Here is a 25,809-nt window from a genome sequence, read left to right as displayed (position 1 = left end):
TGTTCAGTAAATGTTTGTTAAACTGCTTGTTGTCTAAAGACTTTGTTAGCATTTTGTCCAGTTCCAGAATGACCACAGCTTTGGTAATTTTAGTATTGCAAAGAGTAATCCAAGTATTTTTTTTTAATCTGGTTATATTTTACTCAAGATATATTCCAGGAAAGTAGTATCTAGATTGAAGTTTTTAAAGTACACAGCTTTTTTAAAATCATTATTAAATTACATGATATTTTCAGAAATGGTTTATTTTCATTTCTGATTGACTTCATTGGGTTATAACCCTGAATAGTTTAAGTAACATCCTTATCAGTCAAATAAGCATTTTCCATTTTTTCTATAATTTTTTTATCTATATATCTTAAATGTATCTACAAGTTTAAAGTTGAGGGTTCTTAAATAATGGCTATGGTACCCTTCAAGTTAAGGGATGCAAGCTTCTGGGGTGGAACCCGGGGTTCCTGCCTCCGGTGCCATGTTTTTTCCCCTAGAACCTTTGGATTTCAGGGGACAGGTGGATGGGAGGTGGGATTTGACAACCAGCAGCATTGGTGGGCCCTGACAGGAGTCCCTTCATGGGCAGCAGACAGGAGACACCTCTGACCTCACCTGCCTGGTGCTCACCAGGTGCTCTGGCTACGGACCTGTGGCTTTGGGCATTCCTTTGACTCAGCTCCGCTCCCAGGGCCATCTGCTCTCGCGCTGCTCTCAGGTGGGTGGCAACTTCCCTCTGGGTCATTTACTACAACTTCCTGAGTGAGGCTTATGAGTAGTTGCCACTCATCTTTTTGAACCAGACCACACACTGAGCAGTCTCTGCCAGCTGCTTGCCCTTTTTCTGAAGGAAAGAAAGGCTAAGAGTGGCTGTCGGGACAGGGCTCTGCAGGGAAGGCCCTCAGAACACACCTGGTGCCAGGTAGGGATGGGCAGTGTGTATAGGGGATGCTGCTGAGAGGCAGCCAGCAGGAGGAGAAAGCTGGGAGGGAGACGCAGTGCCAGTGACCTGAGAACAGACCTGGCTTGAACTGCAATTCCTATGTAAACAAGGATTTATCTTTCCTGATTCTCACCTCCTAATTTGAGATATCATTTTGAAACTTCTGCAAGTTCTTAGTGCCAGTCATAATGAAGATAAAAGCAGTAATGATACCACCCATTGTGAGTTTAAGTTTATACTCTGCAAAGCATTTTCACATTTGTTCAAAGAAAATTGACACTACTTTTTTTTCCTAATTTTTATTATCAACTTTGCAACTGGGATTGTGAGGCCTGGAAGGAGACCTTGGCCTGGCAAATAAATTAGACAAAGAACACAGACTTTCTGTATTGAAGGGACTGGTATGCTTTTCTGAAGTGCTAGAGATAAAGACGCAACAAAGCAATACATTATGTGCAACGCTGAGGCCCAAAGCTGTGGTCAGCGTGTGTTTCATACTGTTTATAGATTTCCTTGGTTGCTTCTCAGAGCTAGTGCGCTGGTTTACTAGTGTCTGCAGTGAAGATGGTTTCCTTTTTTTCTTTTCAGCGTCTTTTGTCTGAATCTTCAGCTGATGTTGTAGAATATTTGACAAAGGTACCCTTCCCTTTATATTTTTTTGCTTATGTCAGTCATATCATTGAGCCCGAAAGTTGGAAATAAACATCTGCTAAGTGTTAGCAAGCAACAGCGTTAGCCCTCAGTAGCTAAGGAAACTCGTTAAAAATCTTCCTCATTATAGGCTTTTAATAGAGATAAAGCAGTGCTCCTGAAATGCTGAGCCCTCCTTAGACTCACTACTCCATGGGTTAATTGCATTTATGTCAACTGTGAGGCCCATTCGCTTGGTTTCAAAAAAAAAAAAAAATCCGGCTCTTCTTTCTACATAGAGAGAGCTAATATTAAAAAAATAAATAAGGACTCTGACAAGGTCCGTTGCATCTCCGTCTTGCCGTGGGGCTTATGAAAAAGGTTTGAACACTTCCAGATACAATTAGATCAGAAAAATATCTAGAAAAAAATGAGACACTGTCAATAAAGGGGTGAATTTTTAGAATTCTCTATTTTCCCCCTTTTTTATGAAGACAATATGCATCCTTAATTTAGTGGAATTGGAGTGGGAGTGGAAAACCCTTAATTAGATCTGCTGCATATTTTATATTCGTGATCATTTAGGGCTTCTCCCAAGCATCCTCATCTCTACCCAATAAATAGGACCCACCTTGAAAGGTTCATCTGAAACTTCTCTGATCCTTCCCACCAGAACAGTCTTTCCCTCATCTGAAATACAGCAGTATTTTTGTTCACATTGCTAATGAGTGCTCACATTGCCCTGGAATCCGTTATTTGTATACCTGTCCCTCTCTGGCCTGTTATCCTTGTGAGGACGAGGACCTCAGCTGACCCTTCTCTTTATCCCCTACCATAGCCGACACGTCCCTTTCACTCATTCAGCCTTCAATACATATTTGATGGCTGGGGTAATAAAATTCATGTTCGTTATAACATCATTGCTGAATTTCAGAAAAGTTATTTTCTGGATTCATGTTACTATGGTGTATATGCTTCTTAGGAGAGTCCCAGATGCCACCTTTCCAGTAAAGAGGGGTGGGTGTGGAACAAGCGTGGGGTGGCTTTGGAACCACTGCTCGTCGTCCACAGGTGGCCACTGCAACACACGTCCTTGTTGATGCAGCGTGGGATGGAACTCTGTGTTTGTTTTGTTCCTTGGAGATTGTGTAGTACAGTTGTAATAATTTTAGCAATTGTTGCAGAGTCACGTGGGTAGTCAAAAGGATGCCATTCCAACGTACCTTTTAGGAAGACGCATTTTATGCTCATCCTGGGCAGCTCGGAACGGAGCGCTGTTATATATATCAGGAAAGTGATGTGGTCAAAAGAGGGGATTGAGGAACTCCTCTCACCAGACACATCTTGAAGCCTTATTTTGGGGAGCAGCTTTTACTGTTGCTTTAAAATTTCTTTTGAACCCCAGGAATATCTCTAGTGCTAGCAGCTGAAATTAGAACACTGGTGATTTGAATCATCTCATTTTGAGCTACTGGAAAATTGTACTTCAAAAATATCGTTAGAGGTTCTGCGATTTCTCCCAAAGAGTACCTGCTGCCCTTTTAATAGTCACTTGGGAGGTCTACAGTTAGCTGAGTTTTGCCCAGTGTCCAAGGGGCCAGTCCTGTGGTCACAAAAGTTTGCTCGCTGTTTACAGTTTCATGGGTACAGCTGTGAGATGTACCATCCTGAGACCTAAATGGTGTCAAAGACACATAAAGAAAACCACCCCCGTACCCTTCCACTGTGCCTGGACACTGAGCTAAGCCTTCCACATGCAATTACCATTTAAAATTTTCCCAGCAACCCGAATGAGATCAGTAGCGCTTTGTTTAAGGGTAAACAGTGTGGGGAGAACTTTTCAAATACACTACTGTTCTTTTCTTTTTAAAAACAAAGTGGGCTTTTGGGGATAAAGATGTGAGAGAATTACTTTGTGTTTTTTTTTAAACGTTTTTTAAAAATTAGTTTCAGGTGAATAAAACAATGTAATAGACATTTATCTTTTATATCCCTCACACAGTGACAACCCCCCTCCCCCCATCCACTACCCCTCTGACATCGCACACAGTCATTACACCATTTCCACTGCCTCTATTCCTATTGCTGTACTCCGCTTCTTGTAACTATATACATTATATATATATGTATATATATGTATATATATGTGTGTGTGTGTATATATATATATATATATATATATATATATATATATATATTATATATATAAACTTGTAGTTGACATTCGTTATTGTTCAGTGATCAGGCATCTACATCATCCCTGAGGTGGTCTCCCTAATGAGTTACTTTGATTTAAAATTTGAGGCTTGCAGTTTAGAGACCTGAGACCGGGAGTCCAGAGTTCTGGGTTCTAGTTCTGACCGAGCTTTAAACCAGCTTCGTCACTTTTGTATGAACATTAGCTATTTCTTTGGGCTACTTATTCTCATCAGTAAAACAATGGGAATGCCAGGCTTACCTCTCTCATGGAGTTTTGGCCTTATTTTGGCTCACGTTGACTGCGTATTAACTTTGTGCCAGGTGCTATGCTGACCATCTCACGCACGATCTCATTTACTCTTCACAAGGACCCTATAAGATAGGCCCTCTGTGCTCGCCGTGTTGGGGACACAAACGCTAAGAGAAGCCACATACTGCAGGACTCAAATGGGTTGTACCCAGAACCTGTGCTCTTAACCACTGAACGACACTGATAGAACAAAAGAAGGTCCAAGACAAGAAAGCCCTTTAGGGAGTCAACACAAATCTAAATGTGAAGTCTTACCACAGTGCAGGAATTGCAGAGCAGGTGCCAATTTGAAGAATGCTGGCAGATTGGAAGAATGCAAGCAGAGCTTTCCTTCCAAAGTCCTCTCCTCCTCTCTGTTGTTCCTGCCGGCAGCGCCAAGTCAGCATGTCCAAAACCAAACTCATCTTTCTGCTAAGTCTTCTCTTGTGTGTGTTCTTTTTCAATGGTGGCTCCATCCTCTGAGTCACACACTCAACCCTGGGCCTTATTCTCAATGGATGCTCTCTTTCTCCCCCCTCAAGTGGATGGTCACCAAGTCCTGGAGATGGTACCCGAGAAGTAGTTCTTGAATTCACACTTCCCCCTGCATTTAGAGCTATTGCCTCCATGTCCCTTAGTTAGAACACTGTGGTGGTGTAGTGACCTTGTACCTGGTCTGCCTAATGCCGGCCTTTCCCTCTCCAGTCTATCTCAACACTGTCCATGTGCTAAAATTCATTTTTGATCATGTGACTCTCTTGTTTCATAATTTACATGGCTGGCGAACCATAGCCTATGGAATAAAATTTAAATTCCCTGTTATGATATAAGGGCCTGTCATAGTCAGCACAGGCTGCTATTATAAAGTACTAATGACTGTTCGCTTAAGTAACAAACATTTCTCATGGTTCTGGAAGCTAGAAGTCTGACATCAGGGTGCCAGCATGGTCGGATTCTGGTGAGGGCTCTCTTCTCCATGGGGCCCTTTGCTATACAACGTGTCCCAGCTCCTCTCCTGCCCCCTTACACTCTGAACAGGCATTGTGCGTTTGCAGGTCAACCTTCTCTATCTCTGTGATTTCCCTTTACAATGAACACACCTCTGTTAAAGTTCATAGTAAATTATAGAGAAGCAGTGTGGCCTGGTGATCAAGAGCACAGACAACAGAGATCCTCTGCCTACATTAGAAAGCCGGTTTTGCAATGTCATTGCTGGGTGACTCGGGCAAGTGACTAACATCTGCCTCAATGTCCTTATCTGCAAAATGGGTATGACATTAATTGAACCTGCCTCATAGGAGACATCATCAGAGAGATAGGAGGAAGATGCAGATAGAGTGGGGTCATAGACAAGAAAGTGAAAGTTTATAGAAAGAGCATGGAGTAGTTTAAGAGTCATGCAGAGAGAACATGTTAGTGGAATGCTAAATAGTATTAAACTGTAAAACAAACTTGGATTAAGTAAGTACTGTGTCCCATCTGTCTTGTGTAGAAGTCAGACCATGTCTATTGCAGCTAATGTCTTTATAGGAGTAGTATCTTAAAATGTTTTGAGTGAACCCCTTGGTAATCAGTTAACCCCCTCAGGAGAGATAGTTGACTACAAGGTAGGGGTGGCACTAGGTTTTAGGATTGGGAACCTGAGGAAAGGGTAGGGAAGGAATGCCGGAAGAGGTCCTGGAGGCATGGTGGGCTGGAACCAGACCCTCACAGATATGGTTGGCAATAAGCTCTAGGTTTTTTGGTGAAAAATAATAATACATCTTGCATTTCTATAGTAGTGGGCATCCTCCTGTTAATTTTTTCTATATTACTTCTTCTATTTCTATACTCAGATAGATTGCACAAAGAGAGAGAGCTTCGCTGATCAAGTTTCAAAGGGTTCCTAAAATAATTCTGCACAATCCGTGCTTTCTCTAGTCCTGTTATATAATAACCACTTTCTAAAAGAAAGCCCCTTATTTGTATGCTGATGTCTTCCTTGTAGGTGGAGAAGCAAGAGGGGAACTGAGAAGAGTTAGGCTGTTTATTTTGTCTTGCCTAAAAGTAGCAGTTTCCTTCTTAACCCTTCTCACTTCAAACATGCCAGCAAAGGACTCACGAGAGAGGGTGTCGGCACCTTTTGATTCCAGATGTTTCCAGGGGTTGTTCCTTTGAGCCGTGCTGCTGGGGCTGGAGACCCCACTGTGCTCACTCCCTACTTTCATGAGATCAGGGGCAGACCAAACTCACGCATTGTGCTGACTGATGCCCAGGATTGGGGATGAAGAGGACAGCATGACATCCCTGGGAGAAGGCAGCACACACCAGCCACGAGGTGACTACAAGTGCCAGGGAAAAACAGTCTTCGGCCAGTTCTATGGGTTGTCACTATTTGCACTAAAGCAGCGAGTCTAAGCGAGGGGGGCCCAAGATGGAGAAGGGTGAGAGTGCTGTATGTATCTCCCCAACTCCCGCCTTCAGGTCAGAGCGCCATTTTGCACTTTTAAAGCCTGGTTTCTGTGTTCCGGTTCTCTTGAGAGGCTATGTTTTGTCCTATTTCTAAGGCTTTCCCTGCTGCATGTGTCCTCAACGTTCCTGCTCTTTCCCTGGGGCCTCCCTCTTGCAGGCACTGCGTCACCTTTCTGGTTTGAATTCTGCAAGGTTGTGTAGCCCTGTCTGCACTCTGCAATGTCAGGCTGATTAAAGTAGATGACCGTGGTGGCATTTGGGGTGTGGAGGCTGCTAGCCGTGTGGCCAAGTAACCCGGCCTCCCCAAACCTCAGTCTCCTAGTCTCGGAGAACAGGATTCATGACTCACATGAGGTTTAGGGGAGACAGCAGGTAACACACAAGGTCGTGATTCCCCGACGGTCCTTGGTGGAGCCCTCTCTTTTGTGCGACCTGCCCAAAAGGACACCAGGTGACTGACTGCCTTTGTCCCAAAGCGAGCGTTTCTACCTTTAGCTGTTAATGAATTGGGTTTCCCATAGTGCTTTATTCTGGGAGTTCTGTGCCCAGAAATGTTAAAACCATTGCTTGGCACATGGTAGAGACATTTGGGAAACCTTATTTCTCATCCTCCTCTTCCCTGCTCCTCTCTGCTGATAAGGTGAGTGGGTCATCTTATCACGAAGGAGGAGGCTGGCTCCTTTCTTCCTCTCTCTACTGCCTTTGCTGTAACTCACCGGGAGCCACCTCACTGGGAGCCACCTCAGCCTTCACTGCACAGTGAGGTGGGATTCACCCTTCTGACCTCACCTCAGAGCTGGTGTTTGCCACTCAGCAACTCTACCTGGCATATGCCTTATACTTATTGCTTAGCTAGAAGGTGCTTGGCTGCTAAGCGTGCCTCACTTTTAATTATTCCCCTCCTTGTTAATTAACAGCACGCATTTCTCTGGAAGCGGTGCTGGGTGACCTGGGACCTGGTCTCCCTGGGGGCACACTTCCCTGCCTCTCCATGTCAGGGATGGCTTCTGCCTGAGCATGAGCATATCGTTGACACATGTTGCGTGGCCATTGCATGGCGTCTCATTTGCTGTGCTCTGTAGGACAGAAGCCAGAACTCAGTGTTTGGCAGCGGAGAATTGCATAGTGATGCCAACCCACATCTTAACCCACCGAGAGATGTTCTCCTTTTCTCCTTTCAAAGAAGAACATCCCTTGGTTGATTACAAATTCCACTGGCCAGGATGCTTTTTAATTGAGCTGTCTTTAAGCTGCTATGTGGGTATAAGCTCCTGGCATCTGCTCAGAAGCACTTGAAAGTTGCAGGGGAATTCTGCCCTGGCTCCACCTGTGGGGCCAGAGCAAGGCTCGCACCGGGCACAGCAGGATCAGTGTTATTTCCAGAATAGTGTGAGTTTGCATAGCTGGTAAGGGATGTGGAAATGCAAATCACAACTAACTGGGGAGGCAAAAACTTACATAGAGAGAAACAATGCTCAGTACCACATCTGAAGAGCCGCACAAGCTCATAAATAGGAAGACTCATGATGAGTTCAGAAGCAAGAAAAATTGGACACATTGGGTGCAGAACGACATGTCAGCTTTATTCAGGATTATTAAGGGTGATGAACAGTATAGCAAGAGCAGAGTTTTAGCATCAGACTGAGCTGGATTTAAAAACTGGGTCTGGCCACTTGCCAGCTGTGAGCCTGGGGCAAGTTACTTCACTGTTCTAAGCCTCAGTTTCCTTTTCTTTAGTGGGAATAATGAGACTTAGCTCATGGGATTGTTTGGAGGATTAAATGAGATAATGTTTATAAAGTACTTCGTATGATGCCTGACCCACAGTAAATACTCACAAAGTGGTTGTAATTATGAGCCTGGTTTCGAGGGTTGGTTACTGTGGGGCAGGGCGGCTCCACCAGCCACCAGAAGCCCTGCAGGACTGAGGTCCAGGTCTCTTTGTAGGGTTTTGACAGCTGACCCAGCCGGCATGTATCCCTGAGACAGCTTCCTGCCAAGTTTATTCTCCTTACTCTGAAGTTGCTTGAAGTGCCTTCTTGTGCCTTCTCTTGTCTCTCCACCCCCATGGCCACCTCCTGTGCTGACTAACTGCCTTCATCCTCACTGAAACAAGGTTGGAGGTGGCACAGGGGCGTAGGGGGAATGGAAAAAACCTACGCATATTCAGGAAGACCGTCTCTATTAAGTCTTCTCTACGAAGGTTCCCAGCAAATTAAAAACCAAAATGAAAACAAAGGAGAATGGCAAAAAGGGTTTGCACCTGGTTCCTGCCTTTTTGCCACATGGGGTTGTAATTCATCTCTGTGCCTTCATTTTCTAATGAGCAGAGGCCAATTCCTTTTTGTTACATTTCCCATTTCCTGTTTCCAAGGAAAGAAAAAGGAATCAGAATGATTCTTCCAGGAGGTCAAAGTGGAGTTGAGGGAATGGAGGGATACCTCCCAACTAGGAAATTTCTGAGTGAGAAGGAATCAGGCCATCCCTTTGGGCTCTCTGTGCTGGTCCCTGGAGCTCAGAGCTGGGTTATAGAGAAGACCTTCGAGGGCCATCTTAGGGGTGAGTCCAAGTGTTCCAGGTTAGGAAGGGAGGGAAGTGTGTTGCTGCACAGTCCTGGCAGCAGGTGGTGGGGACCCTGGTATGGAGTCAGTGGGGTCCAGAGGAAGGAAATTCACCCTGAGGAGCCCAGCACTGGAATCGCTTGTGGCAGGCGCTCTGTCCCGTGGAAACTTGAAGCACAATCGAGATCAGTTTTGTAGGAACCTGGAGCAGGGTCCCTGGGGTGCTCAGGATGGCCCATCAGGGTGAGAAAACGTTAAAAACAGTTTACACTTCATTCTTTTAAGGGCATTTTTTGTGTGACTACATAATACACCACTACTGTAAAACTTGTATATAACTTATAAGTGAATAAATTACATATATGTACTTGTTCAAAAGTTATTTACTTCCTGGAATGTGCTATTTATGTTTAATAAGTTTAGAGACAGATGATCTTGAGTGCCAAGGTCAGACGAATGCCAAGGTCAGTGTAAACTGCTGGGTCTGAGCCATGCTGCACCCCGCCCTTGGAGATTCCGTTCTGTGTGAGGGGGGAGCCTTGGGTCCAGGCCAGGTAGCCTGGTGTCAGGGCTGGAGGGGGTCAGGAGAAATGCTTCTGACTCTTCCAGGCTAATTCCACACTCTGGATGTTTCATTGCTGACTTCGTGTGGCAGCCCGTCCTTTCTCAGGGGTGTGGCTTCCGCACCTCTTCATGTACAGACAGTAACACTGATCTGCTTTCCTCCTTGCTTCAGCTTTTCAGTTGCTACCAAGAATACACCTGAGGATAAAGCCCTTGGCACATGAGTAGATGCTAACTTAAGACTCACTGGAAAGAAGAAACCTGACAATAGAGTATATAGATGTTGTATTATGAAGTTGTACACCTGAAATTTATATAATGTTCTTAACCAGTGTTACTCCAATCAAATAAAATAATACTAATAATAGAAAAGAACCTAAGTTCTAGAAAGATCTGTAACATCTGAGAAACCCTGCCCTAAAGCTTCCAGGTGGATATGGTTCAGGGAGCTTATGAAATCTTATTATGTTCATTTTCGGGCCTTTTAAACTTCTTTGCAAGTACCTCAGCACTAAACTACTTAAGTGTGTACAAGAGGCAGATTACTGTGGACTCGACAACGCAGTTGGAGTTGGTTGTATATACTCACTTCCTTTAAGAGAACGCAGGTGAGGGAAAAAACCAGAAAGAAAAGTCTGTAAACAGAATATATAACTGAGAGCAGGGCTGGGAGGTTCAGGGTCTTTCAGCTCTTATCGTGGCTTTTGTCTGTCTGCTGTTGAATGGTGCAGAACTTCTCTTCACTTCTGCCGTAAGTTGGTGCTCACTGACATCCACCCTGCAGGACAGTGTGGGAGGCAAACACCGTGGTGTGAAAGCCAGGAAGCCAGAATCCTTGAGGGCTACTTTGGAAGCTGCCTACCGCACCCTGCATACAGCAGTTAACCTGTGGTACTGGGTATTCTAAACGAAGCCACGTATTTGAGTCAAGTTTACAGTGTTAGCTTTATGTACATTTTTGAAAGTATTTAAGAACTCTTTGAATAAGAATCCTTGCATGACGCCTTTTCCACACACATTCAGGATGGTCTGTTTATTCAAGAGCTATGACCTCAATTTATGTTCTGTTAGTACAGGTAATTCTTTGACTGAAGGTTGTTAGCTGGTGCTCTTGCCATCAAAGAGCTGATTGTGTGTGCCAAAGTGGGATAGACTCACATGCCATTGCTGGGCTTTGGTCTGCCACTTCCTGGCTCAGTAGACACTGCTTGTTTTTTTTCCCCTATCGGCCCCTTTGGCTGTGTCTACACATTGGGTGGAGGTGTCTTATAGAATTAATTGCCATTCTTTGAATAGTTTTATCACTCGCAAGGCCTGTCATTGTAGTAGCTGCCTGACCTGGTCTCACCAGGAAGCCACTGTCCCTTCTGCCTGCTGTTGACCCTGACAGCAGGTCATCAGCGGAGCTTCTCCCAGAGCCCTTCATGATTAATGAGCTTCTTGTGGACATTAATAGACACATCTTGGCAAGTCTCTGTCATAGTACACAGTTCTCCTTACCAAAATGTTCACCAGGATCATAGAGTGAAATCCATACACCCATCCTAATAGCTGCTTCTGTCCTAGCCATAGAAATTTTAATTTTCACTGTCCGCAGTTTGGCTAAGTGTTAGATTCTGGACCAAACTTAGACCTATCTTGGTTTCACCCTCTAAAAGCTTCCATTCTAAGATGAGATGGGGAACAGTTTTTGTAGCCAGTTGCCTATCTTGTCGTAACGAGTGTTGTTGATTCCTAGCATTTAAACTTTAGTCATTTTAAAATTTATTTATTTATGCTTCTGTGTTCAAACCCTCCACCCCCTCCCCAATACACATGCGTTTGATAGGTAAGAGCGTGACATTAACACTATATCTATTTTAATGTCATTTGTCTCTTTGAGGCTCATAATAGTTATTTGAGAAGGCCTTAATTCCTTCTTCTGCAGGCTTATAAACTTGCTGAGGTTGGAATTTGTGCTTGGCTTATGTTTTCATCTCTTGTACCTTCTTGCACAGTGCACTGAAGATAGTAGGTGCTTCATAATCACTTGTGAAAAGGATGAATGATGACAGTATCTTAGATAGAGCAGACTGCGCCTTTGACCCATCGTTGGGTCATCGCTGTGTTATTTGGAGACCTGGAGGATGTCCAGGTCTGGGCTGGGTGTCAGAGATATCAGACAAGTAGCACCTGGAGTCTGAGGAACCCACTCCATTTCTGGACCCCTCAGCATGAGTCCACTTGCCTTTCAGACTCTCTGCCTTAAATGTACAGAAAGTGCTGTAACTTCCTTAAGCAACCCCCTACCTGTACACCCCAGGGAAGGGTGCTTCTGGCTGGAGGGTGATGGAACACCAGTCTGCACTGAGAACTCTTTTCCAGTCAAAGAGCTTTTGGAGTAACCTTGCCTTAGGTGGTCTCAGACGTGGGTGCAGACGGGAAAGCATTGCTCTGCAACACTGTTTTGGCTTCACAGTGGACAATGAAGAAGTCTTCTTCCCACCATTTTGTTCAAAACAAAGATTGCAAAGTAGAAATTGTAAGCATGGCAGCAACACCACTGTGCCTGCCTGCTGTTCCCTTCAGTCTGATCAATGAATCCAGTGTTTTGGACAAGGTGCATCACAGTCACAGAACCGTCCTCGAGGAGTTAGCCAGGGACAGGAAATGTTGGGGAACACAATTAGCAAGGATGGACATTCAAAAATTAAAGTGACAAGAAACCTCATCGGCACAAAAGGTTTTCTATAGTTAAAAAACAAAAAGAAAGAAAGAAGAATATGTGTCTCTCTTCTCATAGAGGTCCTAAGATTGGTTATTGACAGGGCTTCCTCTTGCTCTGCATTCCCTCCCTGTCCCCAACTACCCCAAAGGCCAAGCTAGTCTAAAGTCTACGTGCCTTTTCTAAGGTTTCAAAATAGTAGCACAATGTGCCATGAGCCCATAAAGCTATATTTTCACTGTCATCTCTAACTTGTAATAGTGCTTGGTAATTACATGGTGCTTTCCATCTGCAAGTCTGTAAACACATTATACACATTAACTCTTTAATTCTCCGAATACCTCTGCAGAGAGAGGGAGAGATTGTGCAGTGCCTTTGTAGCTTAGCTGTACGTTTGGTCTGGTTACACCTCGCAGAGGTGTTCTTTCCTGTATGTGATAAAGCTGGGAAAGTACCATCTGCTCTTAAGAATGACATTCTGTGCTGCCAAATGAAAAACCTGGAGTCTTCATTGAAGCAAGAATCTGGAGGATAAGCCTCCTGACTTCAGCAAGCAGATACTCCCAGCCTCCATAGTTTGGCCAGTTGTTACTATTTGATTACAGATTAGATTACTAGAATCATTAGAAAACATTTTGTCTGTTAATGGATGCAGAATTTTGTTTCTGACATACATTATCTGCTCCTGACATTTAAAAAGAGAAATTCATTACTGTTTCTTCGGCAGTAGTTTTTAATTATGTCTTTTAAAAGTCATTTCTTCTGGTTTATATAAACCAAAAACAACAAAAGAACAAGACAAACAAATGAGAAACAAAAACTCATAGACACACCCAGTAGTTTAGTGGTTACCAGGGGGTAAGAGGGGTGGTGGGTGGGAGATGAGGGTAAGGGGGATCAAATACATGGTGATGGAAGGAGAACTGACTCTGGGTGGTGAACACACAATGGGATTTATAGATGATGTAATACAGAATTGTACACCTGAAATCTATGTAATTTCACTAACAATTGTCACCCCAATAAATATTTTTTAAAAAGTCATTTCTTCCTAAAATCCATTTTTTTCCTCCTTTTATATCCTAGAGAATGGAATATTAAATAATGTTGAAATTTATTCTAGTGAATTTCAAAAGTCAGACTAAACTTTAAAGAGACTTACAGAACAGAACAAAATAAATATTATGCAGTTATAAGTTTCTTTAGCCGTAGCTTTAATACATTGCTTCAGTTAACCAACATGATTTTAATTTATTACGCAAATGTGACAATTGTTCCATTAAAAATATCTGTTAGAAAGATTGCATACTTTGTTTCTGCAGCACAATAAATTGTGTTGAATGTTCCATTTTTGTTTTTTGATTTGCTTATTTTGTCTTTAATGACAATCCATTTAAAGTAAAAGTCTTTAAAGTGGCAGAATAATGTGATAACATGTCTTCACTGGTAATTTAATACTTGGATATAATGAGTTCATCTGGAAGATTTCATTAAAAACAGCAAGGTGCCTGAATACCAAAGCTGAGATGGTTTTAATCACAGAATTATAGTAATTATACAAATCCCAAGATTTTCATCAGACAGAAAAGGCTTCCAGGGCTAAACATGCACTTTAAACTTAGCACTAATAACTGTGTATTGTTCTAAATTATAGGAGAGAGAATCCTTAGGCCCAGGGAACTAGTGGAGAGAATGTTATGTGTTGCATTTTTAAGGAAAATTATGAAATAAACTACTTTGAAAAGAGAATGGTATCTGTAAGAAGTGCATCACCAGGGTAATGGCAGAGGAGCTTGCATATGAGGGATGGTCCATAGCAGGTGAATAATCACAGAGTCAGTGAGCTTTCCTTGTTTATTGTATTATCAGCACAGAGAGAATCTAGAAGGAACATCTCTCTCTTCTCCCAGGGGTCCTGAAGTTGCTAATTGACTGGAATCCTTCCAGTCACTAAATGGGATAGATCACCAGTAAATGAGATGATTATTGCCCCAGGATCTGAATTTTTGGGTCGGGAGAAAACTACGTAAAGAATAATTTAGTTTTCACATGGCTTATTGAAAATGTCAAATTTCTATAGAAAGGCCAGGATACAGTACCTTCAGGGAGCTTGTTTTTAAGAGAAGTGATAGAAAAAGATGCATCTGGGAAGCTTTTATAAAATCTCTCTAGACAAGAAACTTTATTTGATCTATTTTCCATTTATCATTCTTTCATTTTTTTCTAGCTCAGATGGATAAGGGGAGACGAGGAAAAGGATGAAGGAAGGGAGAGCACAGGAGGCAGTGTGTTGTGGGTCCATCAGGGGTGGAGCAGGGAGCGGGGATGCCTGGGAAATGGGAAAGGCGAGTCAGGTTGACTCATTTGTTACAGGGGTTTGGAGCTGAGGTGCAGAGCATGTATTCGTATGAAAGGCCCCGAGATCTGTCTGGGTATTCCTGATGGGCGGTCAGGACACAGAATTCCTCCTAGAGGCTGGAGCAGAGACATGCCTGGGATTTGAGTCCTGATAAGACAGTATTTATGGTCACTGTTCAAATCCCAACTCCACCTCTTTCTATGGTAAACTCATCATCCCCTGTCTGTAAGCAGAATTGGAGAGTTAGCTGGAACAACTGTCCCCTTGACTCATGAATGTGTTATCCTCCACCTTTATTATTGCCCTATTTGAACCTCCAGCTGCTTCCCCACCTCGTCATCAGTAAGCTTGAAGACCATTTTGAGCCAGCTTTTAGCCCTGCCCTGAATGAGGGCACACAGGTGGGCCCACGCAGGCCTCATATTTTGCAGCCACACTTGCTGGGCAGGCCCTGGCTGGAGAAGTCCTTGCCAGCAATCTCCAAGTCGTTAAACTTTTGCTTTTTCCCTTTTAACCATCAAAATAATGAGTGCCATTGTAGAAAATTTGCAGGATACAGAAAAATACAGGAAAGCACAAAAATCCCCATTACACTTCCACCCAAAGAGAATTCACATTTTGCAACATTTCCTTCCAATCTTTTTTCTGTATCCTTTGTTCTTTATATGTGCTACTCTGATTTACAATTAACAATATTTTACCACCTGTCATAAGCATTTTTTATAAACCTTATGGGAGGTCTGTTGAGTATTGATTGCCCTAGTGAACATAAGAGTGTTATTATCTTGATTAAGTGTTATTGTCATTTGGTTTCTTCCCAGGTCCCTTGTCATCTGCTGCACATCTGGAAGGCTATGATGGGTATACATGTGAAAACTTGGAGGTTTCAGTTAACTCATTGCTTCTGCCGGGAAGGTCATCCTTCAGAAGGAGGAAAACTGCTTCACATGGTGGTTGAGTCCATGGGACAAGACGTGTTGTAGAAAGACATGGATGAAAGCAGCTCAGGGGGGCCCAGACGCATGCCTCCTGTGGTCTAGTCCAGGGAAGCCCTTCCGTGGCGCCCCGCCCTGGCATTCTGGGATGTCGCCAGTTCTGGGCGCATGGCTGATTCCTGAATGATGATGGTTCGTCGGGGGTTGCTTGCGTGGATCTCTCGGGTGGTCATTTTGCTTGTGCTTCTCTGCTGTGCCATCTCCGTCCTCTACATGTTGGCCTGCACTCCGAAAGGCAATGAGGAACAGCTGGGGCTGCCCAGGGCCAATAGCCCTACGGGGAAAGAAGGGTACCAGGCTGTCCTGCAGGAGTGGGAGGAACAGCACCGGAACTATATCAACAGCCTCAAGAGACAGATAGCACAGCTCAAAGAGGAGCTGCAGGAGAGGAGCGAGCAGCTCAAGAATGCGCAGTTTCACACCAGTGATGCTGTGGGCCTGGGACGGGACCGGGGCCCCCCTGAGAAAAACCAGGCTGACCTGCTGGCCTTCCTGCTCTCCCAGGTGGACAAGGCGGAGGTGCACGCTGGTGTCAAGCTGGCCACTGAGTATGCCGCTGTGCCTTTCGATAGTTTCACCCTGCAGAAAGTGTACCAGCTGGAGACGGGCCTGACCCGCCACCCCGAAGAGAAACCTGTGAGGAAAGACAAGCGGGATGAGTTGGTAGAAGCTATTGAATCTGCCTTGGAGACGCTGAACAGCCCTGCAGAGAGCAGCCCAAATCAGCGTCCTTACACGGCCTCGGATTTCATAGAAGGTTGGCAAGTTTGTGAATTGGGGTGGAAAGTAGAAGAAAAGGCATCTGGGTCCAGGCACCCAGGCAGGTCACAGCTGCACGAGGCTGGCGGTTGGCTCTGGGGATGGCTGGTAGAAAGTTTTATGTGAGTGACACTAAAAATATGTAGCATAGGTTTTCATTTTTCAGAAACATCTGTTTCTACTTATTTTCTCATGGAAACCACAGTCATTGAGTGGACAGATTCATTGTCCCTTGGCAGAAGAAAGTAGTACTTCTTGCTTTCATTTAAAAAATAAAAATGAAATAAAACAAAATGTAAACATAAAACTGCAACCCAAATAGAGTATGACAAGCAGTTTTACTCGATCCCTTCTCAGAGGCACTTCTAGAGATTGGGCCCAGCTATCAGGCCCATGAACAGGAGAATAGCAGACACTTACCTGTACACCTGCCACACGCTGTTCTAGGAACTTTACACTTACTAATGCACTTTCTTCTCATTAGGGCATAAGGAAACGGAGGCTCAAGTTAAGTAAGTCAATTTACTGAAGGTTGCTCAGTTAGCAAGTGACAGAGGCAGGATTTGAACCAGGGACGTCTGATTCCAGAGTCTGTATCCTTAGCCACTAGCGTGTATTACACAGATCACCAGAGAACCTGGAACCTAGTGAGGCGAATGGCTCGGCTTTTTTCATAGGCACAGCACAACCTAGTATTACATTGTGTTTGATTGTGTCTAACTTTAGGAGAAAGCAGCCTTGTCTAGTCTCTCGCAAGACTCATTAGTATCGTCTTCTTATCAATTTTCCCACTGTTACTGGTTCACAAATCAGCTAATAATTTGAGAGAGGAACTGCCTTCTAGAGCATCCAGTTCTTTCCCATTTCTGGGTAGAATCTAATCCAGCTTCCCAGACACGTAGCTGTGTTCATATTGCTCCACTCCCCACTTCGGTGCTATAACCACCATCTCATCAGCCTACACGCAGGACAGACTCTCTTCAGTCATATCAAAAACCCTCTCACTGCTCGGTATGCCTGTTCTCTTTGGACATTTTCCTGTCTTAGGATTTTTTCCCACTTTATATGTGCGCCCAAATGCATGCAATTTTGCTACAGTATCATTTTTCATATCCCTAAAGCCAGGTAAAGAAATCTTTTACAAGATAAAGCTTTTGGTGTCAGGATTTTTCTTTTTACTCATTTATATGAGGCATTAAAAATGCCCAGCACATTTGGCAGCTAGCAAGTATAAGCACATTGTGCCCACCGGGTAAGAGTTTGAAATATGTGATGATGCAGCATCCGTTTTTATAGTGCTTTAGAGTTTATGAAACATTTCCACATATATTATCTTACTAGCTGATCCCCAGGGAAAAATTGTTAAACATCTTTAAAAACTGAATCCTGCTTGCCGCCCACCCTGGAGCGCTACAAAAGCTGCCCACTTACAAAGCAGTTTCAAAAGAACTTGATTACAAACCAATACCTGCAGTTTGGAATGCTTGCCCTTGTGATTTTTCATGTGCATTCATATTTGAAATTTCTGTCTGCTTTCCTGAGTACAATATCTTAATACATAAGACCTCTCATTCTCCATCAGCAGTGACACCGGCCTCTTGTCCCTGAGTTTATTTGCTCTGAGATATGACTGACTTCCTGTCAGAGGCACCGTAATCATAGCTACACCATGTTGCTTCCACGTGCCACACACGGCCTGTGTTTTAAGGCAGATCAGTCCACCAAATTTGGTGACAGTCTAGACAGTTTTTTTCATGTGATGAGTAAATAGGCACACACACTTGAAATATATTTATACACATTTGACTGTCATGAGAAGGACAGTTTATTTCATGTGTTTCTTTCTTGTCACAAACGATGGTGGAGACAATCTTTTATATCCTCAGGAAACAGGGCGTTATGAAAGATTCCACGAGTCAGAGGAAGCTGCAGGAAGGTAGAGATAAATTCAACATAAGGAGTAACTTTCATATAGTGATGTTGCCAAGGAAAGTGGGACTCCTGTCGCCCTAAGAATTCTGTCACCTACTGATGGGTACTTGGCACAGCAGTTACAATTCACAATTCTTGCCTCAGAGAGGTGGTTGGACAGAATTACATTTGAGGATGTTTTCAATCCTGGTTCATGATTCTTTGATCTACACCTTATTTAGGAGAAAGGAGGGAATAGAAAGGGTCTGATTTGAAATGTTTTCTATGAGTTAAAGCGAGGGATGGGACCTTGTAAGTGTGAAGTGTATCTTTAAAATAACTTATTTGGGTTTTTAAACATAACCTTAGAGAGACTGATTTTGTGTTTGGGGTGTCAGTAGTCTAAAAGTTGGAGCGATTTAGTAGAAGTCCATGGAAAAATTTTAGGTTACAAGTGGAGGGTGTGTGAGACTCTCAGAGTTCTAAACAAGGGTGACAGATTTGCTGAACCTTGAATGAGTAGGATAAAAATGGGGATTCTTTGTGTTTAAAGAAATAGTAATAAAAGACCGTGGAATGCTTCCAGATGGTAATAGTTATGTAAAACTTAAAGCTAACTGTGACACAGGTCGCATGATGACACAAACATGGGGAGGTATGTGACTTTGACAAAGACCCTTAAACTCCTTGAGACTCAGTTTCCTCACCTGTCAATAAGAGACTGGACCTCAGTGTCCTCCAAAGCTCTACCCAGCTCCGGCCTCGTGCCAAATACAAAGCACTGCTTCAATTTCCTTCCTTCTTAGCTTTGTCAAGCAACCATTCCTGAGGGATGCTCTGCCAGCTACGCTGCTGGTTGACCCAAGAAATGCCATCTACCCTTTGGGATCCTCCTCTATAAAAGGAGCAATTCAGATAGATTATTTACACACTCTGGTCTTACTGTGGCCCCTTTCTACAATTCTGTGAAGCTTGCAGGGGGAGAGCACCACATGGACAACTACCTAATTTATTACCTATATTGATTTAATTCTGATCTATCTCTAAAGCACACAGGGAACAACATTTGTCTCCTTTTCAATTTCCCCAGATGTTTTCTTGGCACTGATTTTTGCGTTGGATTCTCACATGAATTTTTTTTATTAGTTTCAGGTGTACAAAGCAATGTAATAGTTTACCCCTCTTACAAAGTGATAACCCCTCTCGCCCAATCTATTACCCTTCTGACATCTTATATACCTGTTACAATCCCATTGACTCTATTCCCTATGTTGTACTCCATATCCCGTGACTACATATGTACAGAGGGTGCCAAAAAAGTGTATACACATTTTAAGAAAGAAAAAACTATATTAAAATTACACTCAGGGTAACCACTGTGAGCACCTCTTGTAATTGCAGAAGTCAAACGTGACTTGTAGTCATCTTTTGTTATCGGTACATATTATTGCAATTTTGATACAGTTTTCCTTTCCTAAAATGTGTATACATTGTTTTGGCACCCTCTGTATATATATATTTAATTACAGTTGACATACAATATTATGCTAGCTCAGCTTCAGGAGGATAGCGCAGTGGTCAGGCATCTTCCTGACTGTCGCAGTCTATGAAGTGATCCCCCTGATACATCCAGTGCCCATGTGGCACTTCACATGATCTTTACTACATTCTCACATAAATTTTTTTACAACTGTCTGGGAAAAGAAGTAAAAGTAGAAAAACGTGATCAGATTCTGTGCCTTAGGATGCCTAACTGTGTATCTCCTCAAGTAAATAGAAAATCTTTATGTTTGTGGGTTAGTTATTACTTCAGTGTGGGATATACAGACTCTGAGTCACACAACTTTTGGCTTTGATTTAACATTTTTAAGTAGAGCTCTTGGACATAAATTTGATGTCATTCCATAAAACAGTTTTGCTTTCTGAATTATTCCTCTTTTACAATCTGAACATCTGATAAATGAATCCTGTGTGAGACATTTGTGACAACTGTCTCCATGGGGTTGCTCTTCTGTCACCAGCCTGTGCAGCGCACACTCCTCCAACTTTGAATGGTTAGTGTGGCAAGAGTGGGTCAGATACTAAAAGACTGATTTTTGGAGTGAGAGGGAGCCAAGCCATCATCCACAGGAAGCTGAAGGTTTTGAGGGCACCCTGTGATATATTTTAAAACAAGGGGATATGGAAAGAGCTCTAAAACCTTAGTAGCTGTCTGCCCAATAATCCCAACCTCCTGTGCTCTATAGCCAAGCCCTCAGGCTTTCTGGGGAGCTAAGGCAAGGTGTGAAGGTCCTGAGCTCTTGACTTCCATTGTCTGTGTCTCACCATAACCTCTAACAGACACCCTGTGACCACTTTGCTAAAGCTTTTTTAGACAAGTCAAATCCAGTTCCAGGTCCTGGGGTTTGAGAGCAAGGTGCTTGGGACTCTGAGGAGAGGAAACGGCTGTTTCCTCAGTGTACATTTCAGTGATATGCTTCTTTGTTAGAAACTTTGTGACTTGGGGTAGAAAAGGTTAGGTAGGCATTCAGATGCATTTCTGGGCATTTGGGGGAGGATCTGGGGGTCTTGGTGAAGAAATAAGGGAGAGTGGGGATTCGGCACAGTGAGTGGGCCTAACCTGTGTTTGGGGTGTGGATGGAAGAGAAAATGGTATGGGGAGACTAACTGGCAGGAAGGACAGCAAAAGGACTTCAGGTCCTGAGTTGGGTCTCCATTCTCAGCCAGCATCTCCGGGAAGCGAGGGCGTTAGAAATCAGGACAGTCCTTCGAGCATCCCTCACTCCACTGTGCCCTGGAATGAACACATTGGTTTACTGTTAAGTTCCCAGCAGGCCTGCATGTATGTGACCTCACCCTGTCTCCTCTGTGTCACTTCCGCCCACAATTCTCCTCATGTGTTTGCTGTTGCTTTACGTTCCTTGAAGGAGGGAAAAATGCTTGTTTTCCCGAAATCAGAGATAAGAGACTTAAATTCAAATAAATTGTTTGAGGCGATGCTTCATAGAATTCTTTCTGTGGTGATGGTAAGAAAGAAAGTCAACCAGCCTTGGATTTCTGCCAGTGAGCAGGAACCCAACCTGCCATCAAGACGAGCAGAAGAGCCCCATGCTAGAATAAATGCTCTGCTCTTGCTGAATACTTTGAAATTTTTAATAATTTTTGAACATTGTGCCTACATTGCCATTTTGCACTGAGTCCTGCAAACTAAGTAGCCAGGAGGACAGGAGGGAAAGGTAAAGAAAGAGGGAGGTAGAACCAGAAGATAACTCTGCAGTCCTGACACCTATCTGAAGGTCAGCTGTATTGACCTTCACTGGGCTGGGACAAATGGAATCTGTGTTTGACATACACCTATGTGTACTGGGTATTTTGGTGCAAGGCTGCAGAAGCTGGCAAGTCTGACTTTTTCTAATGATGCTTTTGTTATTATTTTTATTGTATTCATTCAAAGCAATTTTGTTCCCAGGAGATTTTTTTTTTTTTTAAAACTTGAGGTATCATTGTTCTTCCTGCCTTCTGTTTCCTATTAAGAATATGCTATAGAAGAGTGCCGTGATGCTCTGAGTTGTCCAAGATGGAGGAACTGGGCTTTCTTGGGAGTAGTGAGCAAAGGCTTGATGGAGAGAGGACCTGAACAGGGCCTCACACAAATTAGAAGGATGCATGTGAGTGGATGGGGTGGGGGAAGATAGGCAGGCAAGGGGTCACCTTCACATGAATGGTGCAGCCCCGATGGTGTGGTGGGGGTTGCTGCTCAGACTTCAGCCTGTCCAGCCATGTTGGGTAGGAAGTGATATTCACAGAAAGAATATGTAATTTTTAGCTAGACCTCCAGTTGGTTAGAGTCATGGATGAGCTCCTGCATCAAGGCTTAGTCAACATATATGGATGGGACATCTGCTATGTGTGCAGAACGTCCCCAGATGCTTTGGGGGCTGGGAAAGGGGGATAAAGCTCAGTCTCGGGCCTGAAGGACCTGATTACCTATGTGGGGATACAAAACTGAATGAATGAGGGTTTGGTGGGACGAACTGACTGTTGGATCTGCGGGCTTCACAACTGGTGGCTGGATGCAAGTAGGTGGTCGAGGAAGATGTTGGGAAGTGGGACCAGAGCCAGTGTCAAACAGTAAGAAGAGGTTACTAGAATGGGAATGAGGTGGGGAACAGATTGGCAGCACAGGGTGGGATATCAGAAAGCCAACTTACTCAGGAATAGGATTGGGCGCTAGGGTTAGGGTGGAGACCAGTAAACAGGACCCAAGAGTCACTAGGAATGTAGCTCACAAAGACCCTGAGGGCTGGGTGTAGAAGTTCAGCTCGCAGGGATTGTCTACATCTTGAATTAGAAGATTCTTCCTTCCAGGAGGCAGGGAGCTCAGCTCTTAGGTCCCAAATATCCCTCCTACTCCTCCCACTTGCTGTGGTTTGCAAATGCTCAAACAATTGCAGGATCTTGGAGGTCCCAGTGGTCAGAGATGGGGACTGCCATCAGTTTTTCTAGCTGCCATATGTCTGTGCACTGAGCACTACCTTTGACGTTTCACAAACACTAATTAATTTAATCCCCTCTTCCACTAGTGATGTAGACACACTCATTATCTTCATTTTGTCAATATGGAATCTGAAACACAAAGAGGTTAATTAATTCTCAAGGTCACTCAGCTGGTGAGCAATAGGGCCAAGATGCCAGAACTTTAGACCTTAGTTCCTCACTGGGCAGCCTCTCACCTCCCAGGGTCTCTGACCCAACACACACGCTTCTCTGGTTTCAGACTGATGTGCAAAAGTCTTCTTTTAAAAGCACATCCACAGTTGCCAACACCTTTGGGGGAAGTGCTACACTGGTGAATTGTATAAATTTTCTTGGGAAGAAAGTCTGATAGGAAGAGAAGGAAAAACATGAGATCCTGGGGGAGACAAGCAGAAACACAGGAAGAAGCAGTGGAAGACAAATTGTTCACTTAACTAAGAAAAGAGCATGTGGCATGTAGGAGCCTTTAACACAAAAAGCTTTATTTAACCTGCTCAGACATGTGTTTCTTCTCAGAATCATTATGGCATTATGGAAAGGGCCAGGGGGGTTGAAAGAGTCAGGAGAGAATATTGAATTCAAAATTTCTAGTTGAGACCCCTTAAGGAGCTGTTTGGCATGCTTGTCTGTTCCTTAAGGGAAGAAATAGTGTTTGCATTTCTGTTATATTCTCCAAAATATCCTACTTTCCTAGATTTGGATTTTATATAAACCCACAGTGTAGGCAATCCTGGAGGACTCCACGATCTGATCCCAACCTACCTTTTCAACTTCATTTCTTACTGCTCCCTCCGGCCTTTCCCCTCCTGCAGCTGAATTCCTACTCCCTTTTTGTATGCTGACATTCTTCCCCTGAGCACATTTCTTCACTCAAAAAGCAGGGGCTCCTCACCTCTCTACCCAGTGTCCTACATTCGGTAAGACATCCCGCTCGGAAATCTTTTCTGGTTCTTCCAGCTGGAAGTTCTCTCTCATTCTTCCCAAAGTAGTGTATTGTGCTTGAGGGTACTTCTCATTCCCCAACTGGGCTTATCTTCTTCATTTATATTCATCCAGTCTTTGAGAACAACTTCCAGCAACAGTAATCTGTACACAGTAGGTTTTCTTATTCATTAATTGCACAGCCTTCATAGCAGTCTCTCCCATTTGGGAACCAGTTAAGTGAGCCTTAGAGAAGTCTCACTCCACGAGGGTTCTCCTGCCAGCACGGGGAGCTCCCTGGCCTCCCCACCCTCTTACTGCCCCTTGTATGCAGTGCACGCCCAGAGGGCTGGATCCACATCTCATTCAGCTCTCTGCTCCCATACCTGTTGTATACACTGCACAATCAATGTGTGTGAAAGAAATTGCTTGAAACCTTTTGGAAGAAAAGTTTACATAAAATCCAAGGTATATATAATACTCACCTTACAAATCTGCTCTGTTCCTTTTTTTTTTAAAAAAGATTTTATTGGGGAAGGGGAACAGGACTTTATTGGGGAACAGTGTGTACTTCCAGGACTTTTTTTTTTTTCCAAGTCAAGTTGTTGTCCTTTCAATCTTAGCTGTGGAGGGTGCTGTTCAGCTTCAAGTTGTTGTCTTTTTAGTCTTAGTTGTGGAGGGCGCAGCTCAGCTCCAGGTCCAGTTGCCATTGCTAGTTGCAGGGGGCGCTGCCCACCATCCCTTGCGGGACTCAAGGAGTTGAACCGGCAGCCTTATGGTTGAGAGCCCACTGGCCCATGTGGGAATTGAACCGGCAGCCTTCGGAGTTAGGAGCATGGAGCTCCAACCACCTGAGCCATGGGGCCCGGCCCCTGCTCTGTTCTTAAAGTTCCACTGTAAATTAGTCATTTGTATTGGACAATTTTTTTTCCATTGAGGTAATACCATAAATAATGCTTGTGTTCCTGGGACAGACCACAAATTTGAATTACTTCAAACTTAAGAACACAAATGCCAGCAGTTGGGAGTAAGTGGATAAGGAGAGTAGCTTCTTTGGAAAGTTATTTTCATTTTCTGTCCTAGGTATAACTCAGACATTCTCAATGTAGTACCTAACACTAAAACCATTTTTAAAAACTTTTTTATTTTGAAATATTTTAGAATTATAGAAGAATTGCAAAAATAGCAGAGAGAGTTGCTGTATACCCTTCACCCAGCCTTCTGTACTGACAACATTTTATATAATCATGGTACAATTATCCAAACGAGGAAGATAAAATTAGTGTAATACTATTAACTAGATTATGCCAAGGCTTTGTTTTGTTTTTGTATATCTTTGTACTTCTTACATCTATGGTTTGGTGTTTGTCATTCATTCTGGGAAATTCTGAACCAGTACATCTTCAAATATTTCTGTGCCCTGTTCCTTCTCTCTTTTGCTGGAATTCCAATTATGTGTGTGTCACACTGCTTGACATAGCCTCACAGCTCTTAGATGCCTTGTTTCTTTTTTTTCACATTTTTTTCTCTTTCTGTTTCAGTTCGAGTAACTTTTATTGACCCACCTCAATTTAACTGATTATTTCCTCAGCAGACAGAAGGCTACTGATGACCCCATCCAAGTCATTCTTTTTTAATAAATTTTATTGGGGAATATCGGGGAACAGTGTGTTTCTCTAGGGCCCACCAGCTCCAAGTCATTGTCCTGCAGTCTAGTTGTGGAGGGTGCAGCTCAGCTCCAAGTCCAGTTGCTATTTTCAATCTTTAGTTGCAGGGGCGCAGCCCACCCTCCCATGGAGGGAATTGAACCAGCAACCTTGTTGTTGAGAGCTAGCGCTCTAACCAACTGAGCCACCCAGCCACCCCCCATGTCATTCTTGATCTCTATTACTGTATTTTTAATTTCTAACACTTCCATTCGATTCTTGTAATTTCTGTCTCTCTGCTGGAGTTGCCCATCTGATCACACATGTCCACTTTTTTCCACTAGAGCTTT

The 25,809-nt window shown here is 43.5% G+C and overlaps 1 protein-coding gene across 11 annotated transcripts in view; it reads left to right on the top strand.

Annotated features, from left to right (window-relative positions):
- CSGALNACT1 (chondroitin sulfate N-acetylgalactosaminyltransferase 1) overlaps positions 1–25,809 on the top strand; it is a 298,778-nt gene that overhangs the window by 202,421 nt on the left and 70,548 nt on the right. For all 11 annotated transcript variants that reach the window (XM_019742117.2, XM_074329587.1, XM_074329586.1 and 8 more), the window contains one exon: positions 15,513–16,443. In XM_019742117.2, coding sequence (XP_019597676.2) covers positions 15,810–16,443 — 634 coding nt within the window. In that variant the 5' untranslated portion in view covers positions 15,513–15,809. The remainder of the gene's footprint in view (positions 1–15,512; positions 16,444–25,809) is intronic.

The sequence above is a fragment of the Rhinolophus sinicus genome, linkage group LG04, assembly GCF_036562045.2.
Source record: "Rhinolophus sinicus isolate RSC01 linkage group LG04, ASM3656204v1, whole genome shotgun sequence".
Classification (NCBI taxonomy): Eukaryota; Metazoa; Chordata; class Mammalia; order Chiroptera; family Rhinolophidae; genus Rhinolophus; species Rhinolophus sinicus.
The sequence above is the reverse complement of the archived record's forward strand: the minus strand, read 5'-3'. Positions and strand labels throughout refer to the sequence as shown.